Source organism: Salvelinus fontinalis, chromosome 18 (assembly GCF_029448725.1).
Source record: "Salvelinus fontinalis isolate EN_2023a chromosome 18, ASM2944872v1, whole genome shotgun sequence".
NCBI lineage: Eukaryota > Metazoa > Chordata > Actinopteri > Salmoniformes > Salmonidae > Salvelinus > Salvelinus fontinalis.
Window position 1 is genome coordinate 41885241 of NC_074682.1, and position 21190 is coordinate 41906430.

Consider the following 21190-nt stretch of genomic DNA (forward strand, 5'->3'; position numbering starts at 1 on the left):
CCATATGAGTTCTGTAATACTCAAAGACATCTTTCAAAGAGTTTTAAAAACTTGAGTGTTTTCTATCAAAATCTACTAATAATATGCATATCTTAGCTTCTGGGCCTGAGTAGCAGGAAGTTTACTCTGGGCACCTTATTCATCCAAGCTACTCAATACTGCCCCCAGCCATAAGAAGTTAATGGCCTTGGTAGAACATGTACATTCATGCTATTGACACCCACTATGTAAAACAGAGCAGTGGCATGGTACTGCAGGACATTATGCAGTCCTCTTCTCTTTCCTCTCTTCTTCAGATGTTCTACAGCCTCTGCTCTTCCCTCCACCTCTTACCCTTTCCTCATCTCCCTTTCATCATCCAGCCTCTCCGTCTCCCTAACTGTGAGAAAGAAGTGGTCCTTTATCACTGGATTTCACTCTAAACTGAAACAGGGATGCTTTTGGGTAATTGACTATTTCTTTAGTAGTTCCCTGTTGTCTTCTCTCTCGCACTCTCATGGGGCCTTTTTCCCTCCCTCCCTCCCTCCCTCCCTCCCTCCCTCCCTCCCTCCCTCCCTCCCTCCCTCCCTCCCTCCCTCCTCTCCCTTCTCTTCAAACTGTCCCAGCTTGTAAATCAGCAAGTCAGCCAGCTGCAGAGCACTGAGAGGAGCTGAGAAGAGAAATGGACACTAGTAATGCTGTTACAGACACATGCCTCTCTAAAACTGAAAAACGGAATACTTCACCTTAAACATGTCCGAGGTGTTATGTTAGAATAACTGTTTAAACGTATAGCTGTAAAATGTAATATGCTCCCTCTCATGACAGAGTCATAAAAGCTTACGGCATATCACTTCGCAGCTGTCATACACACATATGGGACCCTCATAAACCCTTGTGAAATGGCTGGCATAAAACAGTAACACTCAGTGTGAACATCAGGCTTACGAAACCATCATGTCAGCAAAATGAAATACGACTGGCTTTATCTGTGCCAGGAAAGCGCCAACGCTAAAAGGATGAAGAGATTACTTCAGTTACTTAGAGCTCTGCCAATTCCCTCTAAGCATCATCCTCATATCTCTTGCGCAATCTCCTGTGCATGGTGTCTATGCAAATGTTTCTGAACTACATCTACACTAGTTCACTCAAAAAAGCATGTTTGAAAATGATAAGAAAATACAATATAGCAGGTGCTCTTAACACCACAGCACTAAGAAGAAAATGAAATGGTCAGTGTCACTGTAACCACCTGGTTGTTGAGTTATGGTACAGTCCATCAACTACAAAGACCCTAGTTAAGTCTAGGTCAGGAGAGCTAGGGGATGTTGTCTGTCTGATGGGTCACTTAGTCCTAATGCACGCCTGTAAAGTCCCTCTTGACTAAAAGGGTCTATAATGGTAGTAGGTCACAGGGCCAACAAAACTTGGTTAGCTTTGATCAAAAGTTTTAACCATATGAGGAAGCTTTCCACCCTTCTGCAATGCTGTTACTTCCCTGAACCTCTTACCCTTCTCACAGTTCCGGCCTCCGAATCCTAGGGTGCAGTCACAGCTGAAGGAGCCCCACAGGTTGACACAGGTCCCTCCATTCATACACGGGTTGTTGTTGCAGAAGTGCCTTTTAGCAGAGCATCCTGGGAAGGTATTGGAGATGTGAGGAACAGTTCAAACCAACCACATTATGACAAGAGGTAATCAACGATTCATAAACTTCAGTTACAACGTAAGGTGCATCCGCATGCCCAACACAACTCATACTGTGCTCAACTAAAATAGTAGCCTTGGGTGGATGGCAACAAAACGGTCTCAAAATGGTTCAGTCTAATGGTAATGTGCAAGGTTACTGACCCGGTAGGGTGCCGTTGTTAGCGATGAAGCTAGCCATGTCGATGTGGCGGTTGTCGATCCTCAGGTCCTTCATGCAGCCCACAAACTGGCGGTTCTGGATGGGGAAGTCTTCAGGCAGTTTGGGCACGCCCCCCAGGAGGAGAGGACCAGTCAGGTCTAAAGACCTCCAGCAGACAGACAAGACACAGAAACATTTAGAAGCTGACACCACTCTGCTTCTATACCACAACACATCATAAACATTTAGCTCGGCTTCTATACTACAACACATCATAAACACTGGAACAGTGTTCATAAAGTATTTACCACACACATTTTGCAGCTTGATTTTTTTTTCCATGGAGGAAAACAGATCAACACCCCACAGAACCAAAATATTTTTAGGATGCTTTACATTCTGGAGGTGAAGAAACCATTTCTGTAGATAACCCATAATGAGGGCCATGTTTAGCTCAGGAAAGCCTCTTGGGGTCATGACAATAGTACACTAAATCAAGTGGTTAAGTTCAGCTTGTGGCAAAATGTAAAAGCAGAATTCATGGCTTCAAATGGCTAATATTGCTTTTACTCAGCTCTACTATAATCTGTTGGCAGACAACACTGCACTATTAAATACCAGTAAGCTCCTCCCATTTCCTTACTTTTTGGATCCTGATTGGCTGCCCTGGGCAGAGCAGGTGTAGTTCCCGATCACATTACCAAATCGCAGCGCCACTGAGGTGTCACAGTTGTCCACGGTTACTACGACAACCTTCTGGTCAGAAGGACCCTGGGGCATGCCGGCCTGGTTTATGATTGGCTGTGAGGAGAGAAGAGGAGTTGTTGAGTTTGGCTCCAGTGTTATGGACAGAACACCTACAGCAGGTCGTGAGAAATTCACCTGACAAACTACTGTAAATAGCAGCACATGGGTGCTAGGAGTTTCTAAACAGGGCAGCATTTATAAGTGCCACTATTCCAAATCAAATCAAAATGTCCTTCCTAAAAGGGAAATACTGTATGTGTTTGGGCAGAAGGTGGACATATACTGGATAAGTAGTGCTTGGTTATCGATAGCGAGATAGACAGGAAATGCACACATTAAGCTATAAATCAGCCTTCTGGGAGTGTCCAGAAGAGCATTCTCTGTCACAGGTGCATATCAATGACTGCTTGATGCTAAACATGTGCTAATAGTTAAGGTTTCTTCTTCCTCTAGTTACAGAAGAGAACATTCAAGAATAGAAAAGGCAAGTAAATATGAATAAGTTTATTTTTGTCTCAGAATATCCATCTCATTGTTTCTTGTGTGTGTCACTAAAGTATTTTTGGTTGATCAGCACAGACTGCTTGTCTGCCTGAGGTTTGCTAATTACACATGAAGGTGTGCTACATATCTCAGCATTGTGCGATCTTAACAAAATCTGTCTTATAATGTGTCAAAAACACACTAATCACATTTCTATTTCAATCAAATGCAAAATATTAAGATAAAAAAACCTCTCTCTCATTGAAACATTCACCCTAGAGATAAGGATTTTCTCAAGTCAAGTGCTTCAATTAACAACGAAAAGACTTGAAACAATTGCACACATTTAAAGAAATTAAGAAGCTTTAACAATCCTAATGAAAAGTTTGAATAAATTCTGAAGTAGAAAGCTAGTGGCGGGAATTTATGTTCAGACCTACACTATTCTTAAATATCACCCCAATTTACCTAATCATAATTGTTTTCAGTGCTTTAATAATTTAAAGTTAAAACAGCCAGAGTTCAAGTCAGAGGCTGGGACAAGGGGCACAGACACGGTGGAAATGCCTGGCTCAGCAGGACAGTAGCGGTCTTCTTCTCCACAAAGGATCTCTTTCATTGTGTGAGGAATCAATGGAGAGAGAAACAGGAGGGGCGTGGGGGTAACGATCCTGTCAATAAAGTTCACACAGAGCTCATATTGACTGCCAGCCCAGTTAGAGCTTGTGTCAGTAACGGCTATGCTAACAGCACTGTGATGAGAAGGTCAACCCCCACCGACCACCCTGGGGCTGGACACTGAGCTGTGGACATACCAGATAGGATTATTATCTGTGCAGTGTGGAGTACAAGAAGGATATGATGCCCTGGGTAGCCTGATTGTTGAGAGATGAGGAATGCACGTGATAGGGAGGCTTGCAATTATTTTAGAAAATTGTCTTGTAAACTAAAAACACAAATACCTCAATTTATTCATAGCATAACCTCATGATACCATAAGCCATCTTTGCTACATATTCCTGCAGTTTCCATAATAACTGTCTGAGCCCTTTAATCAGGTGGGTCTTACACACACAGACACTGCTGACATAACGTATCTAACCAGCTGTAATATTGTAGGTCATGACAGTAGAGTCCCATCCCATCTCCCTGGAGCACGGCAGACAGAAACCCTGCCACAGAACATCTCCCTGGAGCACCGCAGACAGAGACCCTGCCACAGAACATCAGCCTGGAGCACCGCAGCCAGAGACCCTGCCACAGAACATCAGCCTGGAGCAGGGCAGCCAGAGACCCTGCCACAGAACATCTCCCAGGAGCACTGTAGCCAGAGACCCTGCTACAGAACATCTCCCTGGAGCACCGTAGACAGAGACCCTGCCACAGAACATCAGCCTGGAGCAGGGCAGCCAGAGACCCTGCCACAGAACATCTCCCTGGAGCACCGTAGACAGACCCTGCTACAGAACATCTCCCTGGAGCACCGTAGACAGAGACCCTGCCACAGAACATCTCCCAGGAGCACCGTAGACAGAGACCCTGCTACAGAACATCTCCCTGGAGCACCGTAGACAGACCCTGCTACAGAACATCTCCATGGAGCACCGTAGACAGAGACCCTGCCACAGAACATCTCCCTGGAGCACCGTAGACAGACCCTGCTACAGAACATCTCCCTGGAGCACCGTAGACAGAGACCCTGCCACAGAACATCTCCCTGGAGCACCGTAGACAGACACTGCCACAGACCATCTCCCAGGAGCACCACAGACAGAGACCCTGCCACAGAACATCTCCCTGGAGCACCGTAGACAGAGACCTTGCCACAGAACATCTCCCTGGAGCACCGTAGTCAGAGACCCTGCCACAGAACATCTCCCTGGCGCACCGTAGACAGAGACCCTGCCACAGAACATCTCCCTGGAGCACCGCAGACAGAGACCCTGCCACAGAACATCTCCCTGGAGCACCGCAGACAGAGACCCTGCCACAGAACATCACCCTGGAGCACCGCAGACAGAGACCCTGCTACAGAACATCTCCCAGGAGCAGGGCAGAGAGAGACACTGCCACAGAACATCACCCTGGAGCAGGGCAGTCAGAGACCCTGCCACAGAACATCTCCCTGGAGCAGGGCGGAGAGAGACACTGCCACAGAATATCTCCCAGGAGCAGGGCGGAGAGAGACACTGCCACAGAACATCACCCTGGGGCATCGCAGGCACATGGTTCTCATTTTAACCCTGTATCCCCCTATCCAGTAAGTAGATTAGATTATATCTATGTGTTCAGCGTGCTATTAATACAGCTGTCCCATTGAGGGGTTGTCTGTGAGAAGCTGAATGCTGGTGGAGTTCATTGTGGGTTTTGTGATCACTGACGGCTGCCTGGGTGTCAGAGACGATGGAAACTTAATTACATTGTCCCACTGCACTGCTCAAACATGAGCCCTCGTTTTTAAACACCTCTTCTGTCTCCCATTAGGCCTTATTATCATATCTAATAACTGGCCAACAGGATTATTTGCTTTGCTGATTTGAGTCTGAAATACTTGCAAATGGATTTCATTATTCACAACACATCGGGCTACTAGAAAGATAGAATGAACCTATAAACCTCGAAACCTTCCATACACTAATTGTTGAACAAAATGTATTCATCTTTTAGCTGACCCCTGGTGAGGCAGTGGGAAACTCATTTGTTGGGACTCTGAAACAAACACACAAACCGGCAGTGTGAGATGGTCTGTTAGAATGGTCACACACCAAATCACTCGACACGCTCTTTTCCACAGTTCCCCTCAGTTGAGAAAGGTCTGGAACAGACTGTGGTCCAGATTCGCTGGTTCTTTCACTGAACTAAACATTGGGCCTTCGCTCCCAGCAGCCCCTGGCTTGCTGAACTACACGGTTGTTGACTCTCCTGTAATGCCTCTCTGCTAATGTCTGTCAGCCGCTCTGTCTGCTACACAAAGCCTCTGCCTGTCAGAGATGATTGGAGAGCACATATTTACTCAGGAATACATTAAATACTGTTCCCCTCACAACAGGGTGACAGGGAATCCTGGGAATATGAGTTCACTATCACCCATGATGACAGGGTTAGACAAGAGGGGCATTGGAGCAAACAGTAATATGAGATCTGAGATTGATTGGAAACACCATAGCAACCAGAGAGGTGAGCCCTGAAGCGCAGTGTCCCGCTCAAAGCCCAAGTCAATACTTCTCTCTTGCCTTTCTTTTTGCTCCTCTCCTGCCCTGTTTCTTCGCTCCTCTCCCGGGGAAGATGGGACCACTACCCATGGTCCCATTGGAGGCCGAGCGAAGCACAAAGGCAGTGGTCATTGCCATTCTCCACACTCCCCCTTTCCCCTGAAAGGCACATTTCAATCTAAAATGCCCCCCACCTCATCCCACCCACCCCCCGTGGACAGAGACAGGCCGGGGAGGGCCTGCCGGCGTGGGATACCTCAGAGGGGAGGAGCCATTATTCTACGAATCGTTGGATTTTGGGGGATTAGCCTGAATGATCTCTGGACAGTTTTCTAGGAATATGTCCCTTCCATTGGTCTGGGCCTCTGCCTAAAACTATGGTTGTTACATGTTATTGACTTCATGCTTTGTATTGCGCAAATGATGAGTAGGAAACTAGCTGGTAAAATGTGATAGTAAACAAAACAGTTGGGCATGGTGGGCACTCAACAGGAAACACTTTGTAGGTCACTGGAGATTGTCATTGTCTGTTTAAACAAACGTTGACTTGTTGGTTTGTAAAAAAGTGATTAATGAGAGAATAATGGCCCCACTTTGAGGGGAACCAAAACTTTTCCTCCAATGGCCCACGAGATGTTGTGTTCCCTCATATTCTGCTGGCTGGAATCTGACAGGGCCATGTTATCATAGACCATGAATAGAATATCCACACTTGGGAGGTTGCCTAGCAACAGCTTTATGATGCAAAGTGACTTCCTGAATAGATTAAAATGTAACATCCTGTGTGTTGGTCTGGGGGGGTTTGGGGGACATCTGAAAAGGATGGGGATAACAGAGGAATGGTAGTGGGGTGAGGGGTTATAGTTCCATGGGGGACATCTGAAAAGGATGGGGATAACAGAGGAAGGGTAGTGGGGTGAGGGGTTATAGTTCCATGCATTCTTCACTGATTGATATGGAAATAAAACAGTTGTGAAGCTTATATCTTGTTTGTATGGAGAGTTCTTTTATTTTGTATTACTCCTCCCACACTTTTTTACTGTCTCTCTCACTTTCTCTGTCTGGCTGTCTCATCCCTCCCTTTCCCTTTCTTTCCAGCTCTCATTCCTTGTATGTCTGTCTGGCAAGCTTCCTATTCCACTGTCCCATCAACAGTAGTTCTCTGGAATGACACAGCAGCAGGTCTAACAGGAAGCAGCAAAGTAAACCTCCACAGAGGACTCAGGGTATTCTACTCCCAGTGTGGTCCAATTAGAATCACTACCCTCATCACTCTATAGACAGTCACTGTCAGATACTTGGTGAAGTACTGCTGGTCTAGTATAAATAGATATGTAATTATCAGGACACTAAGTACAGTATACATGTATATCCAGTTCTACCAGAACGTACAGGTATTTCTACTCACAATACAACATCCATAAATCAATTACCGGTATGCAAGTCAATTACAGGGCCAAACATGTTAAGAAAATATGTCTGGTATTTTGATGTCTCCCATTTCAAGTCTGTGGTAAGAGACAAACATAATTCAGTTTGGGCATGTACTGATGTTGGAAATGAACTGCTCTTAGTCCTGCTCAGTGTTTCACAGTGGGGTCTGATAAAGCCAAGTCTATAGTGGGACTCAGTAGCCTAGTTTGACCTTTGCACCCAAAAGAGCTCAAGTCAGTCTAGACTTAACCTAAAGTAGCAGGAGTAAAAGAAACACCTGAAACTAGATTCCCTACATACTGGTCTTGTAGGGAATTCAGCCAATCCAGCAAATGTGAAGGAGGAGTTAAGATGGAGTGTTGCCTTGTTAATCACATCCAAAAGCAGAAGTTGCATCAGAGGCTCTCTTTCCATTTCCCCTGAAAACAGGAACATCCAGTTGTTGGGGACTCAGCAGACGCTAGTCTAGACCCAAGTTATATCTCAGCCCAGACCCAGCAAATCTGTGTTTGTCTAGTGTTGAACCAGTCTACATCTTGTAGGATCACAAGGACCAGCCCATCGCAGGTTTATCTCTGACATACCTTGTTGTAGTAGTAAACTTGGACCACATGCCACTGGCCATCACTGACACCTCCAAGGATGTGGGGTGACACAGTCGTCTTGGTCTCACCTAAACAAATTAAACAGTCAGCAAAAGTTACTCACACATCATTGAATCGGGGCTTCAGTGGGTCAACACCTGTCACAATAATCACATGTTGATATCTCAATAACAACCAAATGTAGATTTGGGGTAAATTGGCTGACGTGCACTACCTGCAGAGAAGGTGAGCTGTATCTGCTCGTTGATGATTTCCACACCGATGAAGTCATGCTTCTCGTTGAAGCGGCCATTGTAGAGTAACAAACCGTTTGGCTCCTTCGTGGCAAACCTGGAAGACAGAAAGAAACTGGGCTCACAAAGTGTCCATTCACAGCCAAAGACACCAAGACAGAGTAAACAATCTTTTCAGTGAAGAGAGGTCTTTGTGAGGGGAAAAATACCCCAAGATGCATTCAAGGCAGTATATTTCTACACACAGGATTTTGCCATTCTTGTTTTACTGTGGGCATAAGGGCATAATTCTGTAAATATAACAAATAATGTCTGCAATAAATGCATTTTCCACATCCACTTTGAACAGCGAAGATCTCAGCAACATGTGTAAATGGTTCTGTATCAATATGAGGTGGAGCCTTTTCATACCCATATAGAAGCTCAGCCAGTACCCTCGACACGAGGAAGACAGTGTACTGACTGACATGCCCTACTATAGCAGAGGATACAGATTTTGAACGCACCAGAAAACAACTGTTTTCCTTTCCTATTAGATTACTAGGAGGGCTTATTGATGCACTGTGCCTCGTGATTCCACTTTGAGGAGCAGAGATGGCTAGATTTAACACCGTAGCAGTTCTCCATTGATCACTGAGCACCCAACAGGGTTAACTACCCCAAACTCGTGCTTTGTCTGAGAATATCTGCAGGTAGGCATGGCGCATATACCCCATAAACTCAGAGACAGCATGTCGTGGATAGTGACTACACACAGAGTGAGATGAAAAGATGTTCTGATATGAAGTAACAAACAAATACAATGTCAATACTACAGCATAATAAACACTACACTAAACTGATGCAGGAAGCATAATGCAGGTGCAGGCTTTACTGTATAATATGGAAATAATAGACTGACTCAGAATGATATTGATGGTTTGTAGCAATGAGGAGATTATTTTAAACAGAGGAGGAACTAGGCAGAAATGAGGTAGTTACTGTATAACCACAGAAAAAACACATTTGATGATGTTTTCTCCAAGAGGAGAATATAAAAACAGGCTGCAACTAAACAACCACAATTGGGTTAAATGTGGAAGACACATTTCAGTTGAATGCATTCAGTTGTAAAATTGAATAGGTATCCCAATCTGCATTTACACTTTTATTTCTGAAGAGACAATGACAAGAAACCTAGTTTATAGTGCCGGAGGTCGTTGTGGTGTTGTCAGTTACTGTCATGTTAACACACAGTTAGAAACATTTGAACACGCCAGTGCACCCCTGCCCTCTGGCTTCCTTCCAGAGCCTACACCACTGACACTCCCGTTCACATTGGATTCAAGGAATGACAGACACGGTCCAACTGCAGAGACCACAGGGCATAAAATAAAACCACACTGGTTTTACAAAGGCATCAAATCATTGGGTCACATTGAGTTCTAAAGGGTCTTCATTTGATTCACCACAAAAGGTAAAAAGATCTCAGTGGAGCTCATTAAAATCAATGTAAATGTATGACAGGGTGTTAAACGAGATGACCAAAAGTATGTGGACACCTGCTCGTCGAACAGCTCAAAAATCATGGCCGTTTATATGGAGTTGGTCCCCCCTTTGCTGCTATAACAGCCTCCACTCTTCTGGGAAGGCTTTGAACTAGATGTTGGAACATTGCTGCATGGACTTGCTTCCATTCAGCCACAAGAGCATTACTGAGGTCGGGCACTGATGTTGGGCAATTAGGTGCAGTCGGCGTTCCAATTCATCCCAAAGGTGTTCGATGGGGTTGAGGTCAGGGTTCTGTGCAGGCCAGTCAAGTTCTTCCACATTGATCTCGACAAACCATTTCTGTATGGACCTTGCTTTGGGCATGGGGGCATTGTCATGCTGAAACAGGAAAGGGCGTTCCCCAAACTGTTGCCACAAAGTTAGAAGAATAGAATGTCATTGTATGCTGTAGCGTTAAGATTTCCCTTCACTGAAACTAAGGGGCGCGTTTCCCCTGCTCCAGAGTCCAATGGTGGTGAGCTTTATACCACTTTAGCCAACGCTTGGCATTGCGCATGGTGATCATGCTCGGGCATGGAAACCCATTTCATGAAGCTCCCGGCGAACAGTTTTTGTGCTGAAATTGCTTCCAGAGGCAGTTTGGTACTCGGTAGTGAGTGTTGCAACTGAAGACACTGGGCGGTCCCATTCTGTGAGCTTTTTTGGCCTACCAGTTTGCGGCTGCGCCGTTGTTGCTCCGAGACGTTACCACTTCACAATGACAGGACTTACAGTTTACCGGGGCAGCTCTAGTAGGGAAGACATTTTACGAACTGACTTGTTGGACAGGTGGCATCCTATGACGGTGCCACGTGGCTCTTCAGTAAGGCCATTCTACTGCCAATGTTTGTCTATGGAGATTGCATGGCTGTGTGTTCAATTTTATACATGTCAAATCCACTAATTTGAAGTGGTGTCCACATACTTTTGTATATACAGTTTATATTATATAATCATATTGCAGCCCAGGCAAACTACAAAGGTTATAAATTATGAAGCCAGAAAATAATTTCCCCTCATTCCTGTCCTAGGGGACCCACAGTGAACCTGTTCTGCTTGACACATGGAACATTTTGAACATCTGTGGGAGAACAGAGCCCTGTAGTCTGTGTGACTGGTGTGACTCGTTAGCGCTTGTAGGCAGCATCTGCCTGTTCAGATGGAGACCGTGCCAGACGGATTGAAGCCTACTGACTTCTTTGTCAAATGAGGGTGAGATTCCAGAGATCTGATATCCAGTGTCTCAGGATGCTCTCAGAACATGTAGGGAGATATTTTGGTTGAATGTTGGGAGGATGTGCGCGTGTGTCTGTGCGCATGTATGCGTTGTGTGTGTGTGTGTGTGTGTGTGTGTGTGAGTGTGCAAGTGTGTGTGTGTGTGTGTCATTGTGGAAACGTGCACGCATTAATCCAGAGCTGGAGTGTAACCATGGAGCACAGCACTGCTGACCTGTTTACTGAGGAGAAGGATCATCATGACCTCAGAGAGGGAAGAGGAGAGAAACACACCAACTCCATCTGAATAACACTGTGAATATCTCAAACAGAATATCTCCCGTGTTAGATCTTATGCTAATAGTCAGAGAAAAAATGGTTATCATCAAGAAATTGTAGTAGTCATCAATGAATAGGTTTTTAAAGGCTTGTGAACACTGCTTCAAGATCCCCCCCGGACGGAGGGCAATCAACCACAACATAACGGACTCCACTGGCAACATTATACTGTATGTCACATTAGGCAGCCATTTACAAAGATAACAACCAGTCTACCCATATTAATGTATATAGGGTAGACTGGTTGCCAACACCCACAGTGTAATAGCAACTTGATGTAACTGTATCAGACATGTGCATTGAGGAAGTCTCCAGAGGGGGATGGTGTTTACATGTCAGTCAGAGGAACATGACACGAATACTAACAATGTGAGGTATTATTAAAATATGTGATACAAATGTTGCTGCTAAGGCAGTTTCTGGTAACATAAAAAGGCTGGATGGAAACCTGGTCTACGCGATTAAAGTACATGTCGGGTAAAAAATGTCAAGACAGGTCTGATGGAAACTGATCAGTAAACATTCCAAATGTTGCCAAAAACAAAATACAAGGTGGGATATTCTTGTGTCGGTAAAATGTATGATGCGAGAAATGCCGGTGGAAACACCTTTATGGGAAAACATTCATATCAAAGTAAACTTGGAGTCACACGATGATATTATGTGGTCCTCCCACTACGACTCTGGAACGCATGCAGTTTATTAGGCTACAGATGAAATAAGTTATGAGGAACTTAACAGGGTGGTGAAAGTGCAAGGTGATAAGCTTGATGCTACTTTCAGAAAATATCGAGGGTCGTATTCTGGTGACATGATGATCGATGCTTGGCTGCCGTTTGACAAATGAAAATAATGTTGCTCTTTTTGTCCATAATTATCTCATCATATAGTAGGCTAAACCCACACTATCTGTGAGCTGTTAGCTAGAGCGCGCGTACCAAGACCAGAGTGGGCACATTCTCTATACAACACAACATGTTTAGTGAAATAAACATCAGTAGAGTTGAAAATGTGATGGAAACACCATTTAACTTGCATTTTTTATTCGGTACATGGGAATTTAACCTCAAAAGTTATTTAATGTGCACTACATCATCACACAGTATTTTATCCACAAGACAATTTGATGGAAACACTTCTCTGGTGGGCAAATGCACAATTGTATGCAGATCTTAAAATATTCACATGAAAATCTGACGCCAATTGGATGTAAACCTTGCTATAGAAACACTTTCAACACACTTCCTGCTAACTATCTCTACTGCAGTCCCGTCTACAGGCTCCAACTCACTGGGAGGTTTCCCCATGAGAACAGCTCTTTACAACAGTAACCTGATCAAGCTAGGTTCAGGTAACAGAGATGCCTGACAGACAGCCTGCTGGGTCTTAGCTGTTATATCCCCACCTTCTTCACAGCTCTGGGAGCAGTCTGGGAACTACGAGACAATGCTTTTAAGAAACAGTCAGAGCAGTTCTCAATCCAAAAACACTGCCATCCGAGCCACTCTCAAAGCAAGGCCACCACTTCAATTAAACTCAAAGGCGTATCAATATCACCACTAGCCATTAACTGCTAGTTTTCAAGCACTGCCAAGCACTTCTAGAGTGACAACACATTATAATCCAAGATGGCGTAGCAGTCAGATGTCCTTTGTCCTCGTCTTGTCCCGTGTATATATATTTTATATATTTTTCTTCACATTTCTTTTTCTTCTTAAAAACTCAACTTCAAAACACTCTCCTGCAACCCACCTCACCAAATGTGGTGCGGATCTGTTTTTTTTTCCTCAAAGGTATTATTCACCTCGTATCCGAAATCTACAACAGAAGCTAGCCAGAAGTTAGCCAGCTCACAAGCTAACGTTAGTAGTTCAGCTAACCACAGCTAGCGCTCATCAGCTATCCTTTAGCTCGGAAAACTATTGCCAGTTTTGTACAACGCGACTCAGACCAGAGCATACCAGACCTTTTTTCTCTCCATATCCCCGGATTTTTACCGCAAGCTCTGGACATTTACACCTGGATCTTGCAGCTAACCAGCTGCTATCCGAGTGACTATTGGCTAACATCAATTCCGGAGCAAACACCAATTATCCCGGAGCTAGCCAGCTGAAGAGTTCCATCAGCCACTCCTGGGCTACAATCACCTATCCGGACCCGTTTACTGCCGATGCGGAGCCCCACCGGGCCTTCACGACTGGGATACCGACGTTATCTGCCCGAGGGAGTTATTCAACTGGCCCCTCCATCGCGACGTAACCTGAACGCCCATATGCTAACTGCGGCACGCTAATCGTTAGCTGTCTTGAGCATATCGGCTGCTATCTGAACAGACAACCTCTCTTTCGCCATCGCCATCCGGCTTGGATTCTCTGTCGACACGACCACGTCTGGTCTGCAGACGAATAGCCCATCCGCTGTGCCCTCAACCGGCCTCCGTCTGAGCAGACCCCCTCCGTCTGAGCAGACCTCCCCCCGGGCTACTAACTTTAAACGCCGCGGGCTAGCTTAGTGGAGGCCTCACTGCTCCATCTACGGCTGCCCCCTGGACACTATGATCACTTGGCTACATAGCTGATGCCTGCTTGACTGTCCATTAATTCACGGTACTCCATTCCGTTTATTTGTGTTTTATCTGTCGGCTCTGTGCTTTAACTCAGGATCTGTGTGTAGTTAATCCGACCCTCTCTGCCTAGCCGTCGCCATTTTTACCTACTGCTGCTGTGTTAGCTGACTAGCTGCTTTTATATCACCTGTTGTTTTAGCTTGCTCTCCCAATCAAGACCTGCAATCACTTAAAGCATTATTGCATGTCTCCCTCAAATATCAATATGCCTTGCATACTGTTGTTCAGGATAGTTATCATTGTTTTGGTTTGCAATGGACCCCGTAGTTCCACTCTCCGTACCTCTGATACCTCCTTTGTCCCACCCCCCACACATGCGGTGACCTCACCCATTGAGACCAGCATGTCCAGAGATACAACCTCTCTTATCATCACCCAGTGCCTGGGATTGCCTCCGCTGTACCCGTGCCCCACCATACCCTGGTCTGCACATTATGCCCAGAATCTATTCTACCACGCCCATAAATCTGCTCCTTTTAGTCCTTGTCCCCAACGCTCTAGGCGACCAGTTTTGATAGCCTTTAGCCGCACCCTCATCCTACTACTCCTCTGTTCCTCGGGTGATGTGGAGGTAAACCCAGGCCCTGCATGTCCCCAGTCACCCTCATTTGTTGACTTCTGTGATCGAAAAAGCCTTGGCCTCATGCATGTCAACATCAGAAGCCTCCTCCCTAAGGTTGCCTTACTCACCGCTTTAGCACACTCTGCCAACCCTGATGTCCTCGCCGTGTCCGAATCCTGGCTTAGGAAGGCCACCAAAAATTCTGAGATTTCCATACCCAACTATAACACTTTCCGTCAAGATAGAACTGCCAAAGGGGGAGGAGTTGCAATCTACTGCAGAGATAGCCTGCAAAGTTCTGTCATACTTTCCAGGTCTATGCCCAAACAGTTCGAACTTCTAATTTTAAAAATGAATCTCTCCAGAAATAAGTCTCTCACTGTTGCCGCCTGCTACCGACCCCCCTCAGCTCCCAGCTGTGCCCTGGACACCATCTGTGAATTGATCGCTCCCCATCTAGCTTCAGAGTTTGTTCTGTTAGGTGACCTAAACTGGGATATGCTTAACACCCCGGCAGTCCTACAATCTAAGCTTGATGCCCTCAATCTCACACAAATCATCAAGGAACCCACCAGGTACAACCCTAAATCCGTAAACATGGGCACCCTAATAGACATTATCCTGACCAACTTGCCCTCCAAATACACCTCTGCTGTCTTCAATCAAGATCTCAGCGATCACTGCCTCATTGCCTGTATCCGCCACGGGTCCGCGGCCAAACGACCACCCCTCATCACTGTCAAACGCTCCCTAAAACACTTCTGCGAGCAGGCCTTTCTAATCGACCTGGCCCGGGTACCCTGGAAGGATATTGACCTCATCCCGTCAGTTGAGGATGCCTGGTCATTCTTTAAAAGTTACTTCCTCACCATATTAGACAAGCATGCTCCGTTCAAAAAATGCAGAACCAAGAACAGATATAGCCCTTGGTTCACTCCAGACCTGACTGCCCTCGACCAGCACAAAAACATCCTGTGGCGAACTGCAATAGCATCGAAGAGCCCCCGTGATATGCAACTGTTCAGGGAAGTCAGGAACCAATACACGCAGTCAGTCAGGAAAGCAAAGGCCAGCTTTTTCAAGCAGAAATTTGCATCCTGTAGCTCTAACTCCAAAAAGTTCTGGGATACTGTAAAGTCCATGGAAAACAAGAGCACCTCCTCCCAGCTGCCCACTTCACTGAGGCTAGGTAACACGGTCACCACTGATAAGTCCATGACAATCGAAAACTTCAACAAACATTTCTCAATGGCTGGCCATGCCTTCCTCCTGGCGACTCCAACCTTGGCCAACAGCCCCTCCCCCCCCCGCTGCTACTCGCCCAAGCCTCCCCAGCTTCTCCTTTACCCATATCCAGATAGCAGATGTTCTGAAAGAGCTGGAAAACCTGGACCCATACAAATCAGCTGGGCTTGACAATCTGGACCCCCTATTTCTGAAACTGTCCGCCGCCATTGTCGCACCCCCTATTACCAGCCTGTTCAACCTCTCCTTCGTATCATCTGAGATCCCCAAGGATTGGAAAGCTGCCGCGGTCATTCCCCTCTTCAAAGGGGGAGACACCCTGGACCCAAACTGTTACAGACCTATATCCATCCTGCCCTGCCTATCTAAGGTCTTCGAAAGCCAAGTCAACAAACAGATCCGCTGTGCAATCCGGTTTCCGAGCCGGTCACGGGTGCACCTCAGCCACGCTCAAGGTACTAAACGATATCATAACCGCCATCGATAAAAGACATTACTGTGCAGCCGTCTTCATCGACCTGGCCAAGGCTTTCGACTCTGTCAATCACCATATTCTTATCGGCAGACTCAATAGCCTCGGTTTTTCTAATGACTGCCTTGCCTGGTTCACCAACTACTTTGCAGACAGAGTTCAGTGTGTCAAATCGGAGGGCATGTTGTCCGGTCCTCTGGCAGTCTCTATGGGGGTACCACAGGGTTCAATTCTCGGGCCGACTCTTTTCTCTGTATACATCAATGATGTTGCTCTTGCTGCGGGCGATTCCCTGATCCACCTCTACGCAGACGACACCATTCTGTATACTTCCGGCCCTTCCCTGGACACTGTGCTATCTAACCTCCAAATGAGCTTCAATGCCATACAACACTCCTTCCGTGGCCTCCAACTGCTCTTAAATGCTAGTAAAACCAAATGCATGCTTTTCAACCGTTCGCTGCCTGCACCCGCACGCCCGACTAGCATCACCACCCTGGACGGTTCCGACCTAGAATATGTGGATATCTATAAGTACCTAGGTGTCTGGCTAGACTGCAAACTCTCCTTCCAGACTCATATCAAACATCTCCAATCCAAAATCAAATCTAGAGTCGGCTTTCTATTCCGGAACAAAGCCTCCTTCACTCACGCCGCCAAACTTACCCTGGTAAAACTGACTATCCTACCGATCCTCGACTTCGGCGATGTCATCTACAAAATAGCTTCCAATACTCTACTCAGCAAACTGAATGCAGTTTATCACAGTGCCATCCGTTTTGTTACTAAAGCACCTTATACGACCCACCACTGCGACCTGTATGCCCTAGTCGGCTGGCCCTCGCTACATGTTCGTCGTCAGACCCACTGGCTCCAGGTCATCTACAAGGCTATGCTAGGTAAAGTGCCGCCTTATCTCAGTTCACTGGTCACGATGGCTACACCCACCCGTAGCACGCGCTCCAGCAGGTGTATCTCACTGATCATCCCTAAAGCCAAAACCTCATTTGGACGCCTTTCCTTACAGTTCTCTGCTGCCTGCGACTGGAACGAATTGCAAAAATCTCTGAAGTTGGAGACTTTTATCTCCCTCAACAACTTTAAAAATCTGCTATCCGAGCAGCTAACCGATCGCTGCAGCTGTACATAGTCCATCTGTAAACTACCCACCCAATTTACCTACCTCACCCCCCATACTGCTTTTATTTATTTACTTTTCTGCTCTTTTGCACACCAGTATCTCTTCTTGCACATGATCATCTGATGATTTATCACTCCAGTGTTAATCTGCTAAATTGTAATTACTCGATTTATTGCCTACCTCATGCCTTTTGCACACATTGTATATAGATTCTCTTTTTTCTACCATGTTATTGACTTGTTTATTGTTTACTCCATGTGTAACTCTGTGTTGTTGTCTGTTCACACTGCTATGCTTTATCTTGGCCAGGTCGCAGTTGCAAATGAGAACTTGTTCTCAACTAGCCTACCTGGTTAAATAAAGGTGAAATAAAATTTTAAAAAATTAAATAAAAAATTACAAAAGAAAATACAAATGCCAATTTTGACAGTGATATCAACTGGGGGTATTGTCTTTGCTCTGATGAATATTACACCCATTGTGCTGCTTTTATTATCACTTGGGATGAAGAATATCATTCATATCAATGTAGCCTCGTCTCATTCACATGAATGTACTTCAGTGTGATTGACTGTTCAGTGTTTAGTCCTCATCGGTTTCATTTCAAAGCACCACCCTCCCCTGGCACCTTCCAACAAGATACTAGGTTGTGATAATGGTCTTGAAATACAACTTGCTCTACCTGTATCAGACAAATGACACCCATTATAAACTAGTGCTGATGTAAAACTGGATGGCTGTCAATTGAGAGCGAATACATGTTTCCAAAATATTTAGGCATCCCAGGATGAGGATACCCTAGGTGTAGGATTTAATAGCAAGACACACATGCAACAGCACATGCACGAACCCTAGGGGCAGACGGTACATATCTCCAGATTCACCTCGATGAGAGCAACTGAGGAGAAATAGGCCACGCGCTGACTCACAGCTCAAAGTCACCACTGAGTGTAATAAGATGGGACTCCTGGGTCTCAGATTAATGCCCTCAGTTAGGCAAGGAGCCAGTACAGAAACAGTTCAGGCAGCTGGGCTTCTTCTCATTCACCCACATTAGAAACCTCTCCATCCATCCATCTATCCATCCATCCATCCATCCATCCATCCATACATACATACATACATACTCACCATGCTCAGGGAACCCAATCCCAGCTAGAAGAGATTAGACTTTTAAAGACTACAGCTATTAAATTATTCAATAATTGTTATGAAACACCAGGACACTTAGCCAATGAGAGGAGCGGAGGAATCATCATGCATCACAGGCTATAAGAGGTGTGAGTGTGAGAGTATAAGAGCAGTTGTGGGATACTTGTGAGAGAGAAAGAGAGCAAGAGAGAGAGTATGTGTAGTGTAAGAGAGGAGGCATAAAAAAAGAGAAAGAGGGAGAGGTAGTGGGAGAAAGAATGAGAGAGGTGGAGTGAATCACAGTACTATATTTAGGGATATACTTTGTGCTGTGAAAGGGAATGACTGAGATGGCCATGTGCCACTGGGTGGGGTGGTTGTTGTACTTACGAGAGGGAGAGGGTGAAGTGGAAGCGCTGGCGGAGGCCCTTGAAGGTGAGGAAGGACTGCAGGGGGAAGTTCCTGGTGGTCATCTCACAGTAGGGCTTTTCATAACTCCCAGATGGACACTCGCACTTGAATCCTCCCACCAGCAGGTTCACACAGGTGCCCCCGTTCTTACACACACCTGGGGCACAACGCCCGGAGCGGCACGACAGCTCACACCACTTGCCTGGAGGAAGAGAGAGATGGACAGAGATGGGAGGGAGGAATAGAGAGGTGAAGAGAAAGTGAAACGAGTCAGAATTAACCAGTATCAAGGTGACAAATCAGTGCCAGCCCTGGACAGTGTGTGGGTTAAAACCATTGGTCCTCCTTTCCAGTTCAACTTTACTAGTGTCAATTCTCACCACACCACCGCGGCAGTTCAATATGGGGCATGGCAAGATGCCTCCAAAACTTAGCACGAGCCGTGAGGGACAGAGGGTAAGGGAATGTGAGAGAGCGAGGGAGTCACAGAGTGCTATGGCAGGGGGAAACTGTCACTGTTATTAAGCCTCCATGCTTTGTGTAGCCCTGCGCTCACAACTTCTATTTGTCTCCAGTCTCTGGATGAGAGTCTGCAGTTGCTATGACGAGACTACACGCCTCTTTGCACGAGCTGGAATTTGTGTCAGGGCCACTCAGCAGTGTGGAACACTTCCGCTGTGTGTCGTGTTACTGTACGGTCCTGTACACACCACAAAGACAACATCTCTATAGACTATAGATACACATGACTTGTGTTGTACATCCTCGCTAATCACAGGATTCTCAGTCTAAGACAATTAAGGACACCCTTTGTTTCACTACTGTTGTAGGGTGCATTCATTCCTTCATTCATGTATTTATTCATTCAACTCCAAGGCTGTTGTGGTTATTATGGATTACATTTTGACAAGATGTGAATTAAAACATGTTATCCTATACTGACTGTACTGTTACAGTACAATCAGCATTATACCATGGTGGGCTACACTGGCAGGAGAACAGTCACTTTGCCCTGGTGAACCATGACAATGTGTTGCCGTTTTCTTGTTGATGGCGCTTGGGGACAATTGGCTACTACTAGTCACCCAGAAACAGAAAAAAACTATAGCTGCACGAGTCGTGTGGAATTTAATCAGTGACTCGCCTCGGGCAACACGTTACTTCTGTCTCTTTAAACAAATGAGGGGAAGATGGGACATTTAGTCATGGCTTGATGTGGTCAAACATTGCTGCAGCCAACACTGGGCTATTGTAGGAAAGTGGCACACTGGGATAGTAGTGTACTTCTTCTAAAGTCACCTTGGGCACAACAGTGGCCTCATTCTCTGTGAGGAGGTTTCAACGTTAATGTTCTGTATTCTACTCTTCAGAGTTATAATTGCACGCCACATCAAAAGAGAATAATATTTTTATAGTATTTATAATATTTTTAGAGCATTATTGATTCATTTACTAAGAAAACTATATGCAATCATCTTACACTCAAACCGGAAAAATTGTAGTATTCTGTTTACCCCAAAATACCTACCAGCAAAGCTAAAATTCTACTCTAGTGGATATATCCCACCGTGGTGTCTATAAAACATACAGAAACCAGTAAGAGTCAATAGTGAGCATTCGGTCTCCATCCTCCAGACACCTGAGCCTGTTCTGTTGTTTGTTCTGTTGTCTATATGGTAACCTGAGAATAAACAGAGCCCGTGTTTTTTTGTCAAGCATCCCTCTGGGACACCCGCCCGCCACAGGTGCAGGGTCTTGGAACAACAGCTCTGGGTTGCTAGGTGAACTGGGCCGCGTAAAGATGGGAGGAGCTTGCCAGAGAGTCACTATTTCAGAGAGTCCACCTCAATCAATTATTTAGACAGCATTTCCTCTGCTCTAGTTGCACACCTTCAGATCCCCTCCCTCCCTAACTTTCTGTACTGCCAGCATGAATCATTAAGGCTGTCAAAATGTGCAGGGATCCTGGAGATGGT

At 45.7% G+C, this 21190-nt stretch overlaps 1 protein-coding gene across 2 annotated transcripts in view; it reads right to left on the reverse strand.

Annotated features, from left to right (window-relative positions):
• The window catches only part of LOC129815564 (cadherin EGF LAG seven-pass G-type receptor 2-like), a 109801-nt gene that overhangs the window by 34145 nt on the left and 54466 nt on the right, over positions 1-21190 (reverse strand). Inside the window, exons 3-8 of one of the 2 annotated variants that reach the window (XM_055869497.1) lie at positions 19194-19416; positions 8524-8639; positions 8289-8377; positions 2472-2629; positions 1831-1994; positions 1491-1616 (exon numbers count right to left, since the gene is read on the reverse strand). In XM_055869497.1, coding sequence (XP_055725472.1) covers positions 1491-1616; positions 1831-1994; positions 2472-2629; positions 8289-8377; positions 8524-8639; positions 19194-19416 — 876 coding nt within the window. Of the gene's footprint in view, positions 1-1490; positions 1617-1830; positions 1997-2470; positions 2630-8288; positions 8378-8523; positions 8640-19193; positions 19417-21190 lie in introns of both variants that reach the window. The other variant, XM_055869498.1, reaches the window with a different exon arrangement.